The sequence below is a fragment of the Protopterus annectens genome, chromosome 8.part0, assembly GCF_019279795.1.
Source record: "Protopterus annectens isolate FY-2018-M chromosome 8.part0, PAN1.0, whole genome shotgun sequence".
Lineage (NCBI taxonomy): Eukaryota > Metazoa > Chordata > Ceratodontiformes > Protopteridae > Protopterus > Protopterus annectens.
Window position 1 is genome coordinate 903861095 of NC_056741.1, and position 21818 is coordinate 903882912.

The 21818-nt window shown below is 38.3% G+C and overlaps 1 protein-coding gene across 1 annotated transcript in view; it reads left to right on the plus strand.

The window, feature by feature from the left end:
• KMT2B (lysine methyltransferase 2B) overlaps window positions 1-21818 on the plus strand; it is a gene marked incomplete in the record, with an annotated part of 4527268 nt that overhangs the window by 4414466 nt on the left and 90984 nt on the right. The window contains 1 exon segment of the mRNA XM_044079325.1: window positions 11846-11929. Coding sequence (XP_043935260.1) covers window positions 11846-11929 — 84 coding nt within the window.

Sequence of the window (21818 nt, forward strand, 5' to 3'; positions counted from 1 at the left end):
TGTTCAATTAAAAGTGTACTGGAACTTAGAAAATTACCACATTGTTTACATGTCTAATTTTAATTTATTTTATTTTATTCTACCAGTTGGTTTTAAATACCATTTTAAATCAGTTGTAATTGAAGTGTATATTTTGTTTCCATCATACACTTTTTCTTATTATTTTTTCTTTTTCCAGTTCTCTTTTTTTCCACTTTATTCAAAATGATGTGTAGTAATACTAATTATACAATGATATTTTTATAGATAGTTTTTAGGGTTCTTGTACACAGACCTGAATAAGTCTAGAAGGACGAAAGCGATCTTTGTTAACAATAGGTTATGAAAATAGAATATGATTTTTACAATTGATTTTTTACATGCAAAGCGTATGTATATTTATATATATTTTTTGATTGCCAAATGGACTAAGGTTGATACATTTCCAGCCATGTAGTATGTTGTCTTGGATAAAGTCAGACTTAATAATCTACTTAATGTGGTTAAATAAGAGGTGTACCACATCATTATAAATTTTATTTAAAGTACATAAGGGTTATATTATTATTACATCTAAGTACAGGACCAGCTTGAATTTCACACTGATGGGGGAAGGGATGTGAATTTAACATGTGTACCAATAACACTTTGTTTTACAGCACAATAAACCATTCCCTTGACTGATAAAAAGTGTGTGTGTGTGTGTATATATATATATATATATATATATATATATATATATATATATATATATATATATATATTTATTTAGAAAGCTTGTGAGGAAACTATTACTCTATTTTTGTTTTACTTGTATCACTTGTTTGTGTACTTAATAAAGGATTTTCGACTGGAAACAGACTGCCTGCCTTGCTTGGAATACTTTTGAATACTTAGTAATTCTGTACAATTATATATACATATATATATATATATATATATATATATATATATATATATATATAGATAGATAGATATATATAGATATAGATAGATATTTTTTTTTTTTAAGATGAGTTTAAGTTCGCTACTTTTACTACCATTGTCTGATCTGATTAATATACAGTGATTAACTAGGGATATATGGACTGAAAATCTTCCATACACAGAAGGTTTACACTGTTTGTTTGTTTTTTTTTTTATTTGTATATTTGCTGACCTCTGTTTGAATTTTTGTATTTCTCCCACCAAACTGCTGTTGTGTTCTTCAAGTTGATGGTTTTTGCTGTCGCCCTCCCCTACTGTAAATTTGATGTGGGGCATTCCTCCCAGTCCCATCTCATTAGCTCATTCTGCCATACTGAGATAATTTGTGAAGGCTAAACCCCTTAGTTCCTTAACCTTGAATTATCTTCTGTTGCTCCTGTCTCCCTTTCCACTTTACTAACAAACGAAAACACGAGCGCGCGCACACACACACAAACACTTTATTCAGCCACTTTTACTATATTTGTGTTTCTTCCTCATACTCTATTACTTCATCTTGGTTATTCTGGTACTTGCTGCTGCTTGTTCTCTAAAGTGTTCAATTGTATTTTTTCTGTTGCATTTATTACTGCCTGATTATAGCCTGTTTAAATTGTAAGTGTTATTCTAAGCCTCTTAGTTTTGGTTTAAGCACTTGGACTTTAGGCCTACCCCTTCACTCTCCGTGGCCTTTCTCCCTCAGACTCTGACAAATATGGATGGACAATTCCCTACAGTTTCTCTTGCCAGGCTAGTTGATATGGGCATCCTGAGACAGTGTAGCAACTGCCTCATGTACACAACCATCTACTGCTACCACCTAGGAACACAATTTGCGAGAGGTGCAATTACATTAGGGACCTACAGTCCATGGTCTCCCTCACAAGCCAGTATTTCTGGCACTGAGAAGGTTGTCAACACAATCACTACACCTCAAACACCATCCATACCTACACAACACACTCCCACATATGCGGAGGTTCTCAGCAAAAACATACCCAAACAAAGGAGACCTCCGAGGCAAAAACGCATGCGATCTCCGCAGCCCTCCACACCACATACCATGCATAGTTCACAAACCTGTGTTTTACACCCACTAAGGCTTAACCATAAAACCAGCATATTAGTCATAGGAGACCCCGTTGTGAGACGCACAGATGTGCCTCTCACCAGGCTGGATGAGGAGAAAGTCACGATTAGTTGTCTGTCAGGGGGCCATAATCCGCCATGTCACATATGCATTCAAGTCTCACAACAACAGGTAACTGTTATGACTCTGTCGTAGTCCAAGTTGGCATGAATGACTTGAGATGTACCTCCCTGGGCTATATGAAGGAGACACATGATTGAACTCACTGAATGTGAGTCCCACGCAGGTATGTCCATAGTCTTAAGCAGCATTCTACCGTCACCCAGAATGATACCTCAATACAAGCAGAAAAATATTGACTTTAAAAATTATCTTTGTTTCTAGTGTCATTCCATGGGGATCCAGTACCTGACAGCCTGGGAAGATATGATCGACTGAACATGATGCTTTGCCAGAGATGGCCTGCATCTGTCTCACTGGGCTTCAGGCTTCTGGCAAAGGCTCTTGCCTCCCCATAGTGCCTTTTTTAGGAAAAGTGTTGAGGTTAAAACTACCAACATAAAAATTTCAACAAAATGCTAATTAAAGGTCATGCTGCTAAACGCTAAGAGTCTAAACATGAAACTGCACTCATTGCAAGCATTCTTAAACCTGGAAAATGCTGACATCTGCGCAGTCACAGAAACCTGGTTCAAAGCCACACCTCTAGGTTGGTAAAACAGTATGACAGACAGGAGACACTCCAGGTACAGTTAACCATTGACAAGATCCCTACACAAATCATAGCTATCTACCAGCTTGCAAATCTGACTCAAGATGCCCAATCTGCCTATCTGGACCACTTCAAATCTATCAAGATTCAACCCTTTACCCTGATCCTGGGTGACTTTACCCAAACATAGACTGGAAGAACTACTTGTTCCAGAACACACATGCCCAGAGATTCCTTGATTTTGTCAATGCAGATGCTTTGGAACAGCTAGTTGATACCCCCACAAGAGGTGATATCTTGGACTTGGTATTGACCAACATGAGTAACCACTGCAGCATCCCTAAAGTATCATCCTCCCTGGTAAGATCTGACCATAAAGTGGCCACTTTTGAAGTCACTCCACCTAGGGTCAAACAAAAAAACTGCTCCAAAGCTGATTACAGCCTCCTGAGGGATGGTATAAACAGTTTTCCAGCCTCTTCCCCCTCTCTAGGAACTGGTACCAGTATCAAGTGCAATGCCAAAGCACTGTATGAGCATCTATATAGATGCATGAAGTCAGGAATACCTGACAGGTCTAAATCATCCTCCACAAGGAAGAATAAACCTGTCTGGTGGACATCTGCAATAAATAAACTCTATAACAAAAGGAAAAAAATGCTGTTCAGGACCAAGAAAGAGCAAGTGCCCAATTGGAAGCAATCTCTCCTTAGCCTGAGCAAGCAAATAAGAGCACTAGTGAAATTCTTCCAAGCAAACATCAAGTCCAAATTGATCACATTTCTTAGAGAGAATCATAAGGCTTTCTTCACATATGTCCGCAATCTGAAAGGAAGCATCCAGATCTGTTCCAAACTGGTGGTCATGCACACCACACATACAAATGCCGTAGATATAGCAAACTTGCTGGCTGACAGATTCAGTGAAAACTTCGCCCCTCTGTGACCCCCCCCCCCCCACATCAGTAAATCAGGACATTCCCAGTACCTGCCCCCTTCCCCTTATATGTAGAGAACAGGTCATCAGTGCTCTCTCAAAGGCAAAAAATGCAGCCTCCATGGAACCCGCTAACATCCCAGGCTGCATCCTACATGAACTCTGGCAGGAACTTGCAGCACCATTAGGCGCCCTTTTCAACCATAGCCTGAGTACCGGCTTTGTCCCAGCTGAGTGGAAGACAGCCACTGTCATCCCTTTGCACATAGGTGGAGTGCCCTCTGATCTTGGAAATTATAGACCCATCACCCTAAACTAGCCTGATGTGCAAGACCATGGAACAGATTATCATGGACCTCATTAACAAGGACATTGGGAACCTCCAAACACTCGATCCCACACAGTTTGGCTTTGTCAAGGGGAGGTCATATCTGTTAAATTTGGTTGACTTCTTTGACAGTCCCCAAAGCCATGGATGAGGGGAAGACTGTGTACACTGCCTACCTTGACCTGGCCAAAGCCTATGACACTGTTCCCCACTCAGGCATAATAGATAAATTCTCTCAACTAAGTGTCAATCTGTATGTTACCAGATGGGTAGCTAGCTGGCTGACTGACAGAACCCACCTAGACAAAATAGGGAAGTCACCTCAAGCAGTTGACCCGTAATGAGCTGCGTACCCCTGGGTTTGGTCTTGGGGCTGCTATTTGAGATATACTTTTCTGAAGTGCAGGCCAAAACCATTGGACTATGGCTGACCGTGTTTGCAGATGACTGCAAACTGGCCGGCGTCATTAATTCCCATATTAATGTGGACGTCCTCCAAGAGGATCTCGTCCTAACAAATGACTAGTGCCAGAAACATGGCCTCAAGCTGGATACCAAAAAATGCATCGTCATCCCCTTTGGGGGAGAGTGACATCCCCACAAATTATCACATTAATAACAATGTCCTAAGAACGTAATCAGTCGTGAGGGACTTGGGCACCCAGGTTGATAGCAGCCTAACTTTTGACCACCATGTTGCTTCCGTTGTATGGAAAGCTTTCTACATGGCCCACCTCATAAGTAAGGATATCTCATCCAGGGACAAGGAGGTCATAACATCCCTCTAGTCTTCTCTTATAAGACCCATTATTGAGTACAGCACCCTGTTCGGCATGTTCCTGGCAAAGTTCATGCAGCAGCTGGGGAGACCACAGAGGTTATTCACCAGGAGAATCCAGGGCCTCAAAAATCTACCATACACAGGTGGGCTAAAAGCCCTATCCCTCTGCTCCATTTCTGACAGACTCCTCAGAGGTGACCTTTGTCTGGCATACAAGGTGATATCTCAGACCCCGCCTTGATGGAACTGCTGCATATCTGCAAGTCAAGCTCCACTCGAGTAACTCACATGCGCGGCCTCAGTCTGGTCTGTGACATCAATATGACTTGTTGGCAGAACAGATTTGTGTCCCAGAGACTCCCCCATCTCTGGAATAGACTCCCTCTCCATGTCAAGCATAGAACCTCTTTACCCCTTTTTAAGCGCAACCTAGATAACTGGATGTGAAATGAAAAATGCATCCCTGGGATTCCACCCGTGTCCCTGCTGGACAAGGGGCATCAGGTGGTGACTTGTATAAACATGGGCTAAACTCATGGCTAGGCTTACAAGGGCCTCAGGGCCAATAGCCTAGTAACGTCCTATGATCCCTATAAGGGAGCCAGTATGGCACAGCCCTCCCTCCCCTCTCATCCTGGATTACTTAGCTGACCTGCTACACAGTGGTCTCTCTTTTTCCTCTATTACAATTCATGCCTCTGCTATCTCTGCTCATTTCTCCACTGAGCAGCCCCTTTTTCTCACACCCCCTCTGATCAAACAGTTCCTTAGAGGGGCTAGCAACTTGAGGCCACCCAGAAGAGCGCCAACCCCAGCTTGGGACCTTAACTTTGTGTTGCAAAAGCTCACCCTGCTCCCCTTTGAACCAGCCTCTTCAGCAGAGCTAAAAGTTCTCTCATGGAAGACCGCTTTCCTTCTGGCCATCACTTCAGCCAGAAGGGTCTCCTAGCGGCAAGCACTCAAGGCTGTGGAACCCTTCATCATCTTCCATGCTGACAGGGACTAACCCATCCTTCATGCCCAAGGTGGTGTCCAGTGTGGCTCTCAACCAATCCATTTGTCCACCTTTTTCCCTAACCCACAGAATAAGGGGGAAAGGATCCTGCACTCTCTAGATGTGCACAGATAGCTCAGATTATATCTAGACAGGACTAAATCCTTCAGAAAATCTGATCAATTGCTGGTTAGCTTTGCTGAAGGGGCAGAGGGCAAATCCATCTCCAGACAAATCATTTCCAAATGGATAGCACACTGCATCCATTTCTGCTGCAAGCAACATGGAAAGCCTCCCCCCAAGGGGGTCAGGACTCACTCCACCAGAGCAGCCTCCACCGTTGCAGCTTTCCTAAGAGGAGTCCCCACCAGGGACATCCTGGAGGCTGGCACCTGGACATCTGTTCACACTTTTACCCCCTGCCTATCTTCAAATCCAGGGTAGGGTTTGCCTCTGCAGTCTTGCAGGGCATCCTAGCCAGCCCCTAGTTTCCTTGACTGCCTCCACCTATTTCCTCAGCTTTGGGAATCAACCCAAATGTGATGACTGCAACAGTGAAACATGAAGAACATAGAACAGTTGTGTACACTTACCATAAATGTAGATGTTCAAGTGTATTCACTGTTGCAGTCCTGGTTTCCCTCCCTTTCCTTACAAGGGACATATTGATATTTACTTTCTACTGGTGGGGTTCTTCCACCAGAACCTGGCTCCCACTTGGGGGCTCCTGACAGGTTAGGGCAAGAAAAACTGATGTAATGGCGTCGGCTGCCTTACTTTATACTACTGACGACCTGATGTCAGTCCTGAAGCGGCAGCGACAGACGCAGAAATACTAAGCCTCTGGTATTCGGGCCGGCCGAGGGCTACCTTGGCAGGGATGACCCAAATGTGATGACTGCAACAGTGAATACACTTGAACATCTACATTTATGGTAAGTGTACACAGCTGTACTTTTTTTGTATAAAAGGCAGCACACTTTTAGCTGAATGTTGTAACTCCTGGAAGGTTTTGTACCAAGGCGCTAGAGAATAAAATACTTTTGAGTCTGAAGCAGTGGTCTTGATTTTCTCTTTGTTGCTAAATGTATGGATTAGAGCACAATGTAGCCTGTTGTTCGTTCTGTTCATTGTTCAACCCAAGGAAGGTCAAGCATCAAGCTCAATCTTTCTGGGACTTCATACCTCTAAAGAAGGTGCGCAGCTGGCCCCAGTTTACTTTGATGTTGGCATGTCCTCAGTTGACTGCTTGTCTAAAACTAGAAGTTATGTTGAGAAGTGCCTGAGAGAGAAATAGAGAGAGGCTGATGACAGCTGGTTAGAGTTGAACTCCTTGAACCCGATGTCCACAAAGTAGGCGAGATGCATTTACAGACCCTGTTTCTGTCATTCATTACTACTAAAGTCTGTGACGTGGCCATTCCAGGTGCTGCCATGCTGTCTCATAATGGTGCATCCTCACAGACTAAGTCTGCCTTGCACTAGGTCAGTCCAGAAGCTTGTCTGAGGAGCTTGGATACCAGCACCCAAAATTGACAGTATCCCCAGACTTCATGTGTATGTGAAAAAGGCAATGGGGAATGAAATGAGGTAGTTCTCATCCTATCACCTGAGACCTCAGGGTCAGCTGGCCCTGCAAAATGGACAAAACCATTTAAACTTAAATAGACATCTGACAGTGTCTCCAGATATTTGGCAATAATTAGTTGTTAATAGTTTAACTCATTCCCTCCAATGGAGCTGTGGAAGTATGCACTGCAACTTCCAGTGGGCAGAGCCTAAGCTTTTTGATATAATCAAATTGTCCTCATATTTCAAACAAACGTTCATGTCTGTTGAACCATAGGGGTTATTAAAGACGTGTAAATGGCCCACTTTACATCACAAATTGGTGGTATTCATTAGGGTCTAATTGTTAAACTGGATTTTATAAGTTAAAGTAAACACAGTAACTTTTAAGGTTGTAATATTTTGTAAACAACGTAATGTCTCAGCAACCACTCAAGTTACCCACATACACCGTAAGGAGCATTTGTTTCATCCAGCTGAGAGTTACCAAATAAGGCTAATCGGTTTTGTCTGTGCTACTTGGCTGTCCTGATATTTAGAAAAATATTTAATTTTTGACAATGTATATAAATATTATATGAACAGCAGTTAATATTTCTCTTTCTACATTACACGGAGGCCACATGTCAATATAGTTTGCCATTGTGTAAGCTTTAAGATGAAATATTTTAATACTTTGTATGTAGCATGGTTTTGCAGATATGTTTAAGCAATATTTGATGCTTAAAGGCATCAGAAGGATGCAACTGCAGAAATACCTGGAGACTTCACTAGGATGTAATCAGTTAATAGTTGTAGCAGTTATTAGTTAGTATTGGTTGCTGTGTTTTGAGATTATATTGCAGTATTTTGTAGTGTTCTCCATGGTTAAGGAAAAAGTGAGAAACTTTAAGAAGTGTTTATGTAGACATCAACTTTTCCCCTAAGATGCCCATGGTCATTTTGTTGTGTGCTTGAGACTACAGCATTTGTCAGTATTGTTTGAGATCTCTGCTGGTTTTATTCCCAGAGCCCTGGCTGAAGAGAGAAATTGATTTTGAAAATACTTTTGCCCCCAGTTCTGAACTCTGTATAGTCTAAAAAAGTTATCTGAGATTCAAAACACAAGGATGCAGAACCTAGGAAAATACCTTTAGTTTCCTTTGGGTCCATTCTTGGCACCGATAGCCCCAAGAATAACCCTGTTCTTGCTACAGACCCCATCTTACACTTCACCTCAGGATATTAATGCCCTCCATCTTGCCTTCCTCCCATCTGACATCCTTGGTCCAGTGTTGACCTGTTGCCCTCAAAACTACTGCTCTGAGAGTTGAGGGAGGTCCTTCTTGTGTTGCAGGAACTTCAGGATTACTTTCTGCTGGGTGTGATTTCTATCCAGATGGGCAGTATGACCATAGTTTGGTATATCAGTAAGCAGAGGGATCGGATCCTGCTTCTGAATTTGAGAAACTGTAAGGGTCTGGCAATTGGTGATGACCTTGCTCTACTTTCCCATAGCAGCACACATTCTGGGAGTCCTCATTTGCATCATGGACAGGCTTACCACATCCCTTCTTATGTCACATGAGTGATCCCTCAAGCCAACAATAGCCAGCCACTTTTTTTTTTTAAATCACTGGGGTGCCCCCTTCTGCAACCTTTTTATATCGCCATTACAGCACCAAATACATCAGTGACTTTGTCTTAATCATTCTTCAGGGACAGTCATAGAAGGATGCTGTCTCCCAGCAGTGGCCTTGTGGACTTCATTATGCCTTCTCTCCCCTACCCCTAATTCCCAGATTCTTACAGAAAGCAATCACAAGTGCAAGGCTACTGTCATCCTCCTAGCTCCCTACTGTCCCAGACATATTCAATTTCCCCTTCTTATGTCTCACCTCAAGGAGAGCCATAGATTCTGGATCCTTTACAGGATCCCCTCTGAGAATCCTCACCTGGATGTCTAAAAACTGAAACTAACCATGGTTTCTGCAATTCTAGTAGTGGCCAATGATAAGTCCCTTTCTTCAGTGGTAGTACAAATTTCAGCCTCCCAGAAAAAGCCTACTCACAAGTTTTACCCTAGCAAATGGAAAAAATTTGTGATATGGGCCTCTTCACAAAATATTGATCCCTTTTCAGCTGTGATCCTGGACATCCTCTGCTTCCCAGCAGCTATGTTTATCTCTAGAGCTAGATTTTACACAATTAAGGTACAGCTAACAGAAATTTCTAACCTTCATGTGGGACTCCAGGAATGTGCTCACATAGGCTCTGTACAGCTTTTCTCAAAGGAGTTTTTCTGCACAGTCTTCCTGTCAGAAAACATGTTCCCTTAAATCTAATTCTGTTGGCATTAACAAAACCTCTGTACAAACTGGCTTCTTCTGTTTTGCTGATGTTCCTTTCATGGAAACCTATTTTTCTGTTAGCTACTGTTAGCTACTACTGCTAGAACAGTTGAAATGTTTCATGCGTCTTCGTCAACCCTGACTTACTGTTCCATACAGAAAGTGTACCAGTCCATACTAACACATCTTTCCTTCCTAAAGTAACTTTTGAGTCAACCATGTCACAGATCATTCACTTCTGTTTCCTTTTCCAACAGTACCAGTAAGGGGGAAGAGTACATTCTCCACATTCTGGATGTACATACAGTTGCACTTTTATCTTCACAGAACCAAAGCCTTCTGGAGTAATTCACAGCTGTTCATCTCCTTTGCAGCTAACAAACTAGGTGAGAAAGTGTCCAAGGTTACCCTTTCCAGGTGGCTGCCCGAATGTGTTTCCTTTTTATAAATCTTGCTTAGTAGGCCATTACCAAACAAACCTAGAATCCAATTCACCAGGGAGTATCTACCTCTTCTGCTTTCTTCAGTTGTTCTTTAATAGACAACATTTGTGAGACTGCCACTTGGTCTTCCACACATACCTTCATTAAACACTACAGATTGGATTGCATGTTCAGAGCTAGGGCATCTTTTGGTGCCCCTACCCTGAAATGTCTCTTGTCATGATGCCACCTAGCTTGGGATTCTGACCTACAAGTTGGATTGAATGAATAGGATATGAAAGTTATGTACATAACATAAAGATGGATCCTTTCTTTCATGTCCATCCCATATGGTAACCCACCCTATGTAACCCTACTTTGGACTTTTAAGGCCTGGAGAATTTTGGCAAATTTTTAATGGACTTGATGTTTCTACTAGGCATACATATATTGCCTTTATATCGTGGGGCTGAGGTAGCTAGGAAACTAGTGCATTACTGGATGGAAAATCTTAAAGGGCTGAAGCACTAATGTTACCGAGTCTGATCCATCAAGCAGTTTGACGGCCTCCAGGCCACATCAGATGGGTATGAATCAAAGGATCTGTCTTTATGGTAATTATATAGCGGTCATTAATCCTCTGCTTCTCCATCAGAGGACTCCCTTCAGATAAGGTATAGGGACTTCTTGGCCTGCATGAACCAAAACCTCTTGCAGTTTCTTCAGCCAATACTTTTAAAACTGATGCCTTTATGAATGCATCAGTGAACCCAGATTCTGTATCCCCTGTTTCCTGGAAGCCTTACTGATTTTACAGAGTCCAGAACCATAAATATCTTTGTAAGAATCCTCCAGGTTTTCCAATTGTGATGTCTCTGGATTTCACCAAGGAGACAAGAGCTGCTCTATTGAACAGCCCTCTTTCCAATGTCAAGGAAAACACGATCCTTGACCACTTGCCTGGTTCTGTGATGCAGACTAATGGTTTTCTGAATGTGACTCAGGTGACTAGGATTACATTAGTGGCCCTGGCCCTGGAGGAGCTAGGCTGGGAGGGGAAGAAGTGGAGGCATTTATATTTTTCTGTATGGTTACATAGGTGAGCCCCCTTTTGAAGTGTCCGATCTCAACATGCCAAGTTTCTGGCATGCCAAAAAAAGACAAATGTAGAAGAGTAAATATTAAATATTGCTGTTTTCCTTTAAACTTTTTTGATGAGAGGAGGGGGAGCAAGCCGCACCCCACCCCCAAAGACTTAGTATATACAAGTGCACATTTTCGGTCATTTGGTGTCCACATTATGAGCTCTGCAAGTGCAAGTCCCGATCTTTCAAATGATTACCCGTATATGTAAGAACTGAAATATAAATGTCTTTATGAAAGTGCTTATACCTATATGCCTCTGCATTGTGCCTCTTTGTCGTGCTGCTGCTTTTGTTGTCCTTTGCCACACTTTCCTGCCTTCAACAAGGTGCACCACCTCGTCCTTCACCTTTTCTGTAAATGGAAAAATGGGACATGGCAGGCCCTTATTTGTCATGTTTCTCATCTGTCAGCTAACCTCTGCATTCAGAAGTCTAACTAAATCTTTTTACATCATATTTCAAGTAAGCACCCTGTCTCAGTTTTTGAGCCAGGGTTATATAATACTGATGGTAAAGGTTTTGTGTAGTATTGTATCTATATTATTTGGCATACCATAAGCATTACTTAGTGTTTTTTTTTTTTTTTTTTTTAGGAGAGCAACAAGCTTAGATCTACCAATGGCAATGAGGTACCGTCATCTGAAGAAGACATCCAGAGAAGCAGTAGGAGTGTACAGGTACACGTCTAGATGATCCCTTTTTACAGCCTTTGTTGAACTGCTCTCCCACATGCAAAACCGTATGTTCTTGGTGTTAGTTTACACATTATTAGTTACATGTAATTAGGATATTTTTCTGCAGTAACAGAGCCAAAAGCATCAACTTATACATGGGTTTGTCCACCCACACTTGTAAGAGAAAAAAGAATACGGAAGCAGAGTGCCTGCTAGATGTATATGATGTTCCCCTCCTTGTCCAAATGAGTATAAAGCATAAAGCCTAATTCTCATATATATATATATATATATATATATATATATATATATGTGTGTGTGTGTGTGTGTGTGTGTGTATTATATTGAAAAGATTAGAAGGGTACAGCAATGTGTAACAAAGCCACTACAAGCCAGTTAGAGGTACTACAACTGAAAAAGAAGCCAGAAATATAAGACATTCAAGACAAACTTAATGTTTGTTAATCAACTTTAAAAAAAAATAAGTGATTCTTGTTTGGATTATGTTTTGAAAAAATGAAATTGGAGGAGCTGGAGAGCGCAGTGTCCAATCAGACAGATGATTTGGTAGAATTAAAAAAGAAAGTTGATGAGTATGCTAAGAAATTAGTTAAACAAAAGGTGGTTCAAGAAGTGAGGAAAAAAGCTTATGGAAATTGAAAATCTTGAAAGGTGCGAGAACTTCAGATTTATAAATATCCCCAAGATAGTCACTGAAAAGGACACTCTTAAAGACCATGTCTAAAGGTGCAAAATGACTTTTGGGCTTTGTGTAAGAAAAGTGTTTTCATGCATGCAAACACTTTTCTCTATAAAACCAAAGGTCATTTTGCATCCATACATTAAAAAAGGCAACTTTTAAATATTGTTTATGAACAAGGAAGACTAATGCAGTGAACACAGCTTACTACATTTAATTATCATTTTAGGGCAGGGAGCAATTGTCATTCTAGGTTCCAGGTCTAATAATGCTGGATTAGTGTAGGTAAGTAATTGTATATCAGTGATGTAATTGCCAAACTGTTAAATTAACAGTGGCAAAAAAATAATGATACAGTTTTGTGCCAAACAGTTTGGCAATTACATCACTAATTTACAATTACTTAACTACACTAATCCAGCATTATTAGAGCTGAAACCCAGAATGATGCAACTTCGCCCAGCCCTCATGTGTATATAGATGCCGTAAACACGGCTTACTACATTTAGTGTTCCACGTTCAGAAGCAAGATTTAAAACTTAGTAGTTTTTCAAAGACTTCAAAATGCACTTTTGTTTTCACACAAAAAAATTATGTGGAAAGAAAAGCACATCTCGTGCCCTTAAATATGATCTTTAAATTTATGGACAGATTTTCCCCTGGAACAGCTCCTACCAGAGTTTACATGGCATCCAGGTTGACTGCACATTTTCCTAGACCTATTAGTTAAAAGAACAACTCCTTAGTGAATTATGTAAAAAGGGTAACATACTGATGGTTAGTAGGAACAGAGCATTTGTGGACAAACATTATTCATTGGGCATGAGATTGTGAATTAAGTTTGCCACATAGCAAACAATGTAAAAATCTGAATTTGAAGTTTAAATTGCTGTACCTAATGGTCTTTATGATTTTCCTCCCCATGAAGGTAAAGACATTTATGGAGCCCAAAGATTCTATTCATCGTATAAATTTAAAAGTACAGGCAATTCTGCCAGAATGAAGGTCAAGCTGGTCAGGAAGAAGGAGCAGCTGAAAGTGGTAGTAGATTAGTTACAGCAGTCTGAGTGAGGTGACCAACAAATCCTTCCTGCTTTTTTGGAAGATGATGTTGAATAAATGAAGTAAGATGGTTAAGCATACAACTTGAATAAAAGAGAATATAGTTTGTTGCTCATAGGGATGCAGCCATAAGAGACTGAACAGTAAGATGCCATCTGTTACCTGTAGTATGGCTAAAATACAATTGTATGAGGTCACTTAAGAAAGGTTTTAGACTCGGATTTGTATGTTTTCGTGACATCATGTGGGAGTATGAGGAAAGAAAAAAGTGAGGATTTTTTTTTTTTTTTTTTTGTTTTTCCCCCACTTTTTTAAATGTAAACTAGAAGTGGAGTATGTAGATTTACTTGGGGGAGAAAACAAAAGGTGATATGACAATTTTGTTCTTCCTACAAAGTACATGCACATGGATTAGGAGTAATAACTAGAATTCATGGATGTGGGAAACTTCTGAATCTTAATAAAAATGAAGTTCTCATTTTCTCCCCTTTCATGTATAGTTTGTAAAATGGAAGTGGCACAACCTATAGATGCAAGTTCACTCATAGTGACTTAGTGAGGTCTGCATTGCCACTGAACACTAATCATCCTGAGAGTTGCATGGCTACGTGTTTGGAGATTAGGTATAGATTTCACACATGCTGAGTAGTGTTATAGTTTAAAATAATTGTTATAATCACTGTAATGGACTAAATGAATGTGATTCTATAGAAGAAAGACAAAAATGTGTTAAAGGATGGTAAGGCAGGATGAACCCAAAACACTCCTTTTACGTATGAGCCGCAAGAGGTAATGGACATATGGATGAGACAGTGGAAGATCAAAGTAGATACGTAAATGATTGCCTGTAGCATGAAAATGGGCTGGTGCAGGGAGGGGAGTGTTGGCCCTGAGCTAATTATAGTCATGTTGTGATGTAAGCACTTAAAGGTGTATGTAAAAAGCACTTGATTATCAAAATGTACAGTGAAAAGCAGTAAGGAAAGTTTTGAGATTATTTGTAAAAGTCAGAGCTTTGGGAATGGTTAAGGACAGGGGAAATGTCTGAAATGAAGCTGATACCATGGGCTAGGCAGCTTAGAAGGAAAACTGAGATGCAGATGTCTGCATTAACAAGGGATAGTCATATTTGATATTGTATACAATTTTTTTGCAGCAGATCATTGACAAGAATTTATATGAATTTTTGAGTAACCCTAGGCCTTTTATACCATCAATTTTCAGGATACCTACGGTTCATAAAAACTTTAATGATCCCACCCCTTAGACCTATAGTGGCAGCTTCAGGCTCAAAAACATATCCTTTAACGGTATATGTAAATAGAAAGCTAAAATTTATACTACCTTTAAATAACCATCTTTTGGTGGATTCCTCGGATTTTTTGGTTAAAGTTTCTGACAAAATATTATGACCCTGATGTGCTGTTTGTTACAGTTGGCATTCAGGATTTGTTTTCAATGATTCTTCACTCAGTTGGCTTAGAATGGGTGTCAGAAGTAATTATTCGATGGAAGTATTTATCTAACACACAGCTGCAGTTAGTTGTAGAAATGCGAGAACTAGTGTTAGACAATTTTGTTTTCTACAAAGGCGAGTACTATAAACAGACCAGTGGCATTGCCATGGGGGTGCCGTAAATATGGTGTTATTGAAGAACTGGGAGCAGAATTATGTGTTTAGTTCAATACACTGTTCCAAACTGCTAGTGTACTTGCACTCTTGGAGGACATCTTTATTCTCTGGAAAGGTACTAGGGATGAATTAGATGATTTTGTTACCTAAACAAACCAAACTACGGAATTTTTGATATTTACTTATAATGTTGGAACAGAGGAAATAAGTTACTTGGATGTAAAATTAGAGAGAGATTTGGTTATCCATAAATTTAAATCAAAGATTATAGGAAGAGTAATTTTACTAACTCTTACCTACATTACACAAGTAACCACCCCTTCCACCAGAGGAGAAGTATCATTAAAGGGTAAATGGTGTGTATTGCCCATATGACATCTAATGTAGAAGACTTGGAACAGGGACTAAGTTTTGTGGCCCAGATGTTTATTTAGCGTGGCTATCCAGAACTGATGGTTAAAAATGTGAAGGAAGAAATTGAAAAAGAGTGGGGTGTAAAATATATCCCATTACTTGGTTCCTCTGATTTAACCAACAGACTTAATAACCCAAGATCATGATAACCCCACAATGTAGGACCTGCAGCTACTTGATGGTGGGAGTACTGCCCAAAGTGGACCAAAGGAGGATTTCACAAGGTCCCTGGTTTTTAGGTACAGCTCTGACACCAAATAAATCCAACGAATTATATAGAAATGTTGGTATATTTTTCTATAATGCCTAACAGACCTGATGTTTTCTATATCCCCCCTTTTTGGGTATAAAAGAGGGCCCAATATAAAAAAAACTGTTTGAGGGGGCTTCTAAGAAACAGGATGGTAAGAACCGTTATGGGAAAGTGGGGATTTTTACATGTGGGATGTGTAATTAATAAAAACACACGCCCCATAGACAAGAGGTCCAGTTCAATACTATACAGAACCATTTAACAGCCAAGAACTATTTTAATGGGACAGCAGCAGCATCGTGGTGTTAGAAAATGGAGAAGATAGAAGGAAGGAAAAGTGAATCAGAAGAGAAGACCTATGCATAGACTGTTAGAGGAAAAGGCGAAGAAAGGAAAGAAGGTAAGAAAGGGTATAACATTTGAATAAGTAGTGAAAAGGACAAAAGGACTTGACAGGTATTAAATCTAGGACTTATTAATTGTGCCTTTGGGTGTTCTGCAAAAGAGGTAATAGCATTAATTTTGATTAATAATGAGACTTTGTGACTTAATGTTTGAAAATGGACACTATATCAAGAATTTCTTAGGAAATTATGAATTGAAAAAGAATGTGTATCCTTGGTCAGAATATGTTTAAGCTTTTTTGGGCAAAATAAGAAAAGGATAATGGTACAGTTTAGAACGGAAGTAGTGGCTGCTGAATTAAAAATGCATTTAATGGCTGTTTGCCAAGATGTCATGGACATTAAAAAAAGATTTATGATGAAACAGGACTGGACTGGAGGTTGGGAATGTGGGGTTATATTGAAAATGGAAAGCAAGTGTGAAGCATATACCAAGTGTTGTAAATGTGAATAGCAATAGAGGTTTTGTTAAATATAGGCATCAGCCTAAAGCCTTTTTTTTTTTTTTTTTTGCAGAAAAGATGATCACTTGATTAATGAATGTAACAAAAGGAAATGTTTTATATATGGACAGACAAGGCATGAAGCAAAAAATATAAAAAGTGTGTTAATACAAGACATGTTTGGTTAGATTGTGAAAATGAGGAGAAGCAAATTGTAGAAGATGTTATACAATATGTGGAACAAGAAAATGACAGTAGAAGAAAAATTAAATCAGAATGAGGTAGGCAAGATTACGGATGCAAATGTTAAAGAAGGTAAAATAAAGGAGAGGAAGAAAAAAGTGAAGATGAATATTTGGGTTGACAAATAATAAAATGAAAGAATTCTATAGGGAAAATGAAGAAAGAAAACACAAAGGTGTATTAAAGAGAATAAAAAGGGTAAAGGATGAGCTCCTCTTATTTTCTCTCCTCTTTCTTGTTAGAAATTGAAAATGTTAGCTATTAATGTGTATAGTATGAAAAAATGTTAAGAGGAGAATTATTATATTAGAATGGTGTGGTTTATTTAGATGCTAATGTGATTATTTTGAAGGATATGAGATTATTAACACGGGAAGAATAAGTACAAGTAGAAAAATTATACAATGAAGCTATATTGTTTGTAATGTGGGAAAGGAAATGTGTTTAGGCATATGTATGTTATGTCAAGAAAATATTAAAATTTTGTCACAATAGGGAGCTAGGACATATTACTATAATAGATTTAAGATGGAAAAGTAATGTTTGCAAAATTACTGCTTTATGTGCATATGTTATCAAAAAAGAAAAGAAATATTTAAAAAGCTATTATCTAGGTGTTAACATGAATATAATGGCAGGCGATTTCAATTGTAATTTAAGAATGCACAGAAAAAAAGTATATGATAAAGTAGTTAATGAAATTTTGAAATATAGCGAATTATATGTATGGGAAGTATAGTCATTGGATTTTTTAAGAGAAATTGAGAGTATGACTGAAATTGATTATTTTCTGATAGACTGCTAAAAATGAAACCGCAAGGAATGAGAGAGACTGGATTTTCCAGTATTTATCAATATGGATACGAATATGTGAAAATCGAGATTATATAAAATTAGGAAAAATAATTAAAAGATTAGCTGAAAAAGAATTAGAAAAGATGGCAAAAAATAATGTATACACTCTGAGAGAACCATATAGATATGAGAGAATTTTATGAAATTGGATCATATGATGGATTAGCTTTAAAGAAAAATATAAAGTGTTTCTTAGAATGTATTGAAAACAAGAGAAAGAAAAGGAAACATATAAGATATTATCTCAAGAAATATTTCAAGATATAGTAGAGAGAGAGAGAATATGCTATGTGAAGTAAAAAGAAATATATGAAAAAAAATCAAAGCTCAACAACCTGTTATATATGCAAAGATATTGTTTACAATGGAAAAAAGAGGATGTAGCACCTTATTTAAGTAAATTAAAGAAGGAAAAAGGATAAGTGTTAAAGAATAGAGAAGGAATACAAGTTAAAATGCGTGAAGGTATAAAAGAAATCATTATGGCGAATGTGTTTGATTTGTATAGCAAAAAAGAACTAAAAAAAAAAGAAAATATGAAACAAGCAAATTAAATATGGTGGATAATGTATACCTAGGGAAAAGTATAAGTACTGAAGAATTAAATGAAGTGTTAAAGGACATAAATGTGAAGATATCAACAGGCATAGGTGGTATTGAATATAATTTGTATAATATGGAATATTGGCAGAAAGCTAAATTCATAGAAGTATACAATGAATGGTTGGAAATGGGAATAAATTATAAAGAAATATGTACTGGGGTTATAAAATGTGTATGGAAAAAAGGAGACAGATGCTATAAGGAATTGGAGACCTATAACTTTAAATAATACAGATTGTAAGATTTTTTATGAGAATTATAACTAAAAGATTGCTAAATAGAATGGGAAGGTTATATGAGCAAACTGTATTTGGCAGAAAAGGTAAAGGAGCACAAGACCTCTTATTATGGATCATCAAAGAAGTGGTGGATGACATAAAAATGTTAATACAAAGATTATATTTGATTTAAGTAAAGCATATGATAGAATTCAACATGAAATATGATATCTTAAAGGCATATAACATTAGTGAAAGAATAATGCAATCAAATCAGCTTATGATAGAAATATTGTTAAACTTAATGTCAGTGGATGGATTAGTGAAGAAATTCAGATAAGATGAGGAATAAGACAAGGATGTGTAGCTAGTAGGAGTATATTTTCATTGATTATGAATATGAGAGTAACAATCTTAATAAAATGACAGATAAGGCAGGATATAGAATATTGAATGAACTACAATTACCAGTAATGTACGCTTATAATGATATTGTAACAATTGCAGGTGATAAAACATATGGAAACAGTCATTCAAAAGCAAAACTTATTATTAAATTGAATTGGATTATGTATAAAGAAAGAAAAAAGTAAAGGCTTTGGTCTGATAGGAAACATAATGGACTTGCAGTATAATATGGAGTTTATAGAAGTTTTGGGAATTAAGTTTGTACAAAATGTGTATGTAGAAGAACAGTGGAGAATATTTAAAGAAGTAACAGATAAGACTGTTTTGTAAATCATTTAGATTTTCATATAGGACAAAGGCTTACTTAATACATACAGTGGTGATAGCAGATAATTACATGATTCTTACCAAATATGAAAAAGAGTTAATGAGCATATTCTTTTCTTTTATATGGGATTCCAGGTTGAATCCGGTTAAGAGAGGAATATTCCATATGAAAAAAAGAGGACTAGGCTTGTTGAATCCTATAGTATATGCAGCATCAATGAATTTGTACCCTTGAAATGGTACGTAAAAGAAGAAGATATTGTTAAAACGAATATCAAGTATTTTGAGAAAAAAAAATGCAGGCAGGTAAACAATTTAAATAAGATGTAAATGAAATTAGTGTCTCAAAAAAATATGTTATGGAAATTAAAAGCAAGTAAAGTTGAGAAAGATAGAAAAGAATGGTACCAGAATATTAAAGTTTTTTATTATATTGTCCATACTCTAAATTGGAAGAAGAAGATTATATTGTCCATGGAAAGATTTAGAAACAGAAAAACAATAACATGAGATTTACACGGTATAAAAAGATTCATGAATGCAATGATTCCTTATGGAGATTGTCCATAAGAAATATACCTATTAAGGCAAATATGCCATATAAAAGGATACAAGATACGATATGTCATGCAAGTGGGAAATATGAAACTGCTGAACATGTGATGTGAAGTTGTTCTAACTCAACGTTCATTCTTAAAAGATGGGTTTGGAGCCGATCCTCTGCTCCAAGTCGGCCTACTTCAAAGCTCAAGGTCTTCAGGCAGCACGAGGCCAAGTCCCTATCCCATGATGCAGCTAGAGTTACCTCAGATCTAGTTTGCCGTTGCAGTAGATCGGAGGTTTCTCAGCAACAGCTCGGGCCAGTAAAACTTTATTATAAAGATTTTTTCTTATAACTTGTTAATGTTATCTAGTCCTATCTCACCGTAATTCTTGCTGGATGGGTTCGGAGCTGATATTCGGCTCTGACTCGGCCGATACTAAAGCTCGAGAGCTTTTACTGGCTCGAGGCTAGCCCCTGTCCCATGGTGCCTCATGGCAAATTCCCAGATCTCATTTGCCACGAAAGCTTCGAGGTTGTGTCTTACTGGCTCGTTGGCCAAGTAAAACTATTTTTTGCTATATTTAGTCTTTTCCTACTTTTTTCTATCATATATATATAATATATATATATATATATATATATATATATATATATATATATATATATATATATAGTGTCTTGTCTGACTGTTTTTGAAAGTTCTTCAACCCCTATTCCCCCCCCTTAGGACTGTACGGCCCATTTAAGTTAGAGATTAATAAAGAAAATCACCAGTGCAAACTGAATATCCAGATAGAGAGAATAAATCTTCATAAAAAAAACAACTGGATAACCACAGCTAGAGTTACTCCACTTTAATAAAAACAATTCTTCAAAGAATGTAGGACAAGCACTTTCACATTAAACAAATGCTTCCTCAGATCCTCATACTTAACAAAAACAATACATACTATATTTAATAAAAATCAACCAATTACAGTAATAAAAAACGGAGCCAAAATTGCATCACCATTAATAGGGGAGTACTGCATCCCACTTTATTTGTGCTTGTGAATTTTTAACTTCTGCTCTTTAAGGGCGGGTTTAATATTAACACAGTTGTTGAGCCCAGGATATCTATGTGCTTGCATCCTTAGGATCCATTTTAACTCATTCTGTTCCAAATAGTTATTCACATCACCTCCTCTCAAAGTTGTATGTACACATTGTAGCACCCTAAATGAAAAATGGTGTTTAGAAAAAACTAACTGATGCTTGGCTATCGCATTTTTGATATCACCCTTCCTTATATCTGAGAGGTGTTTAAGGACCCTATCCCTTAATTTTTGGATAGTTTTCCCCACATAAAAACATGGGCAAGAGTCACATGTAGCCAAGTGCACCAAATAAGTAGTGGTACAGTCATCATAAAATCTGGGTTTGAACTCAAAATCTCTAAGGTAGGATGTTCAAATACCTGGTGTTCATTGTGTTTCACTTTTGCAGTCATTACACTTGGGTTATCCTGTTGGCAGGCTACCCGCAGTCGGCCTGAATTCCAAAGTCCTGGCCCGGCGTCGGTTGCTGTCACCTCTTCCCTGACTTCAGTGCACCAGGGGTATAAAATATGCAGCTGACGCCATTTTCTTCAGTCTTTCTTGCTGCGCGGTGCCCGAAGCAAAAGCAGTTCGCAAGCGCCGGTTGGCCAACTCCTGAGATTTCCGAAAACGAATTTCAGATCTGAAGTCTTCAATAAAGCTAAGTACCCCGTTGGGGAAACTTTTTTCTTGCTCCAGACCGATGTCA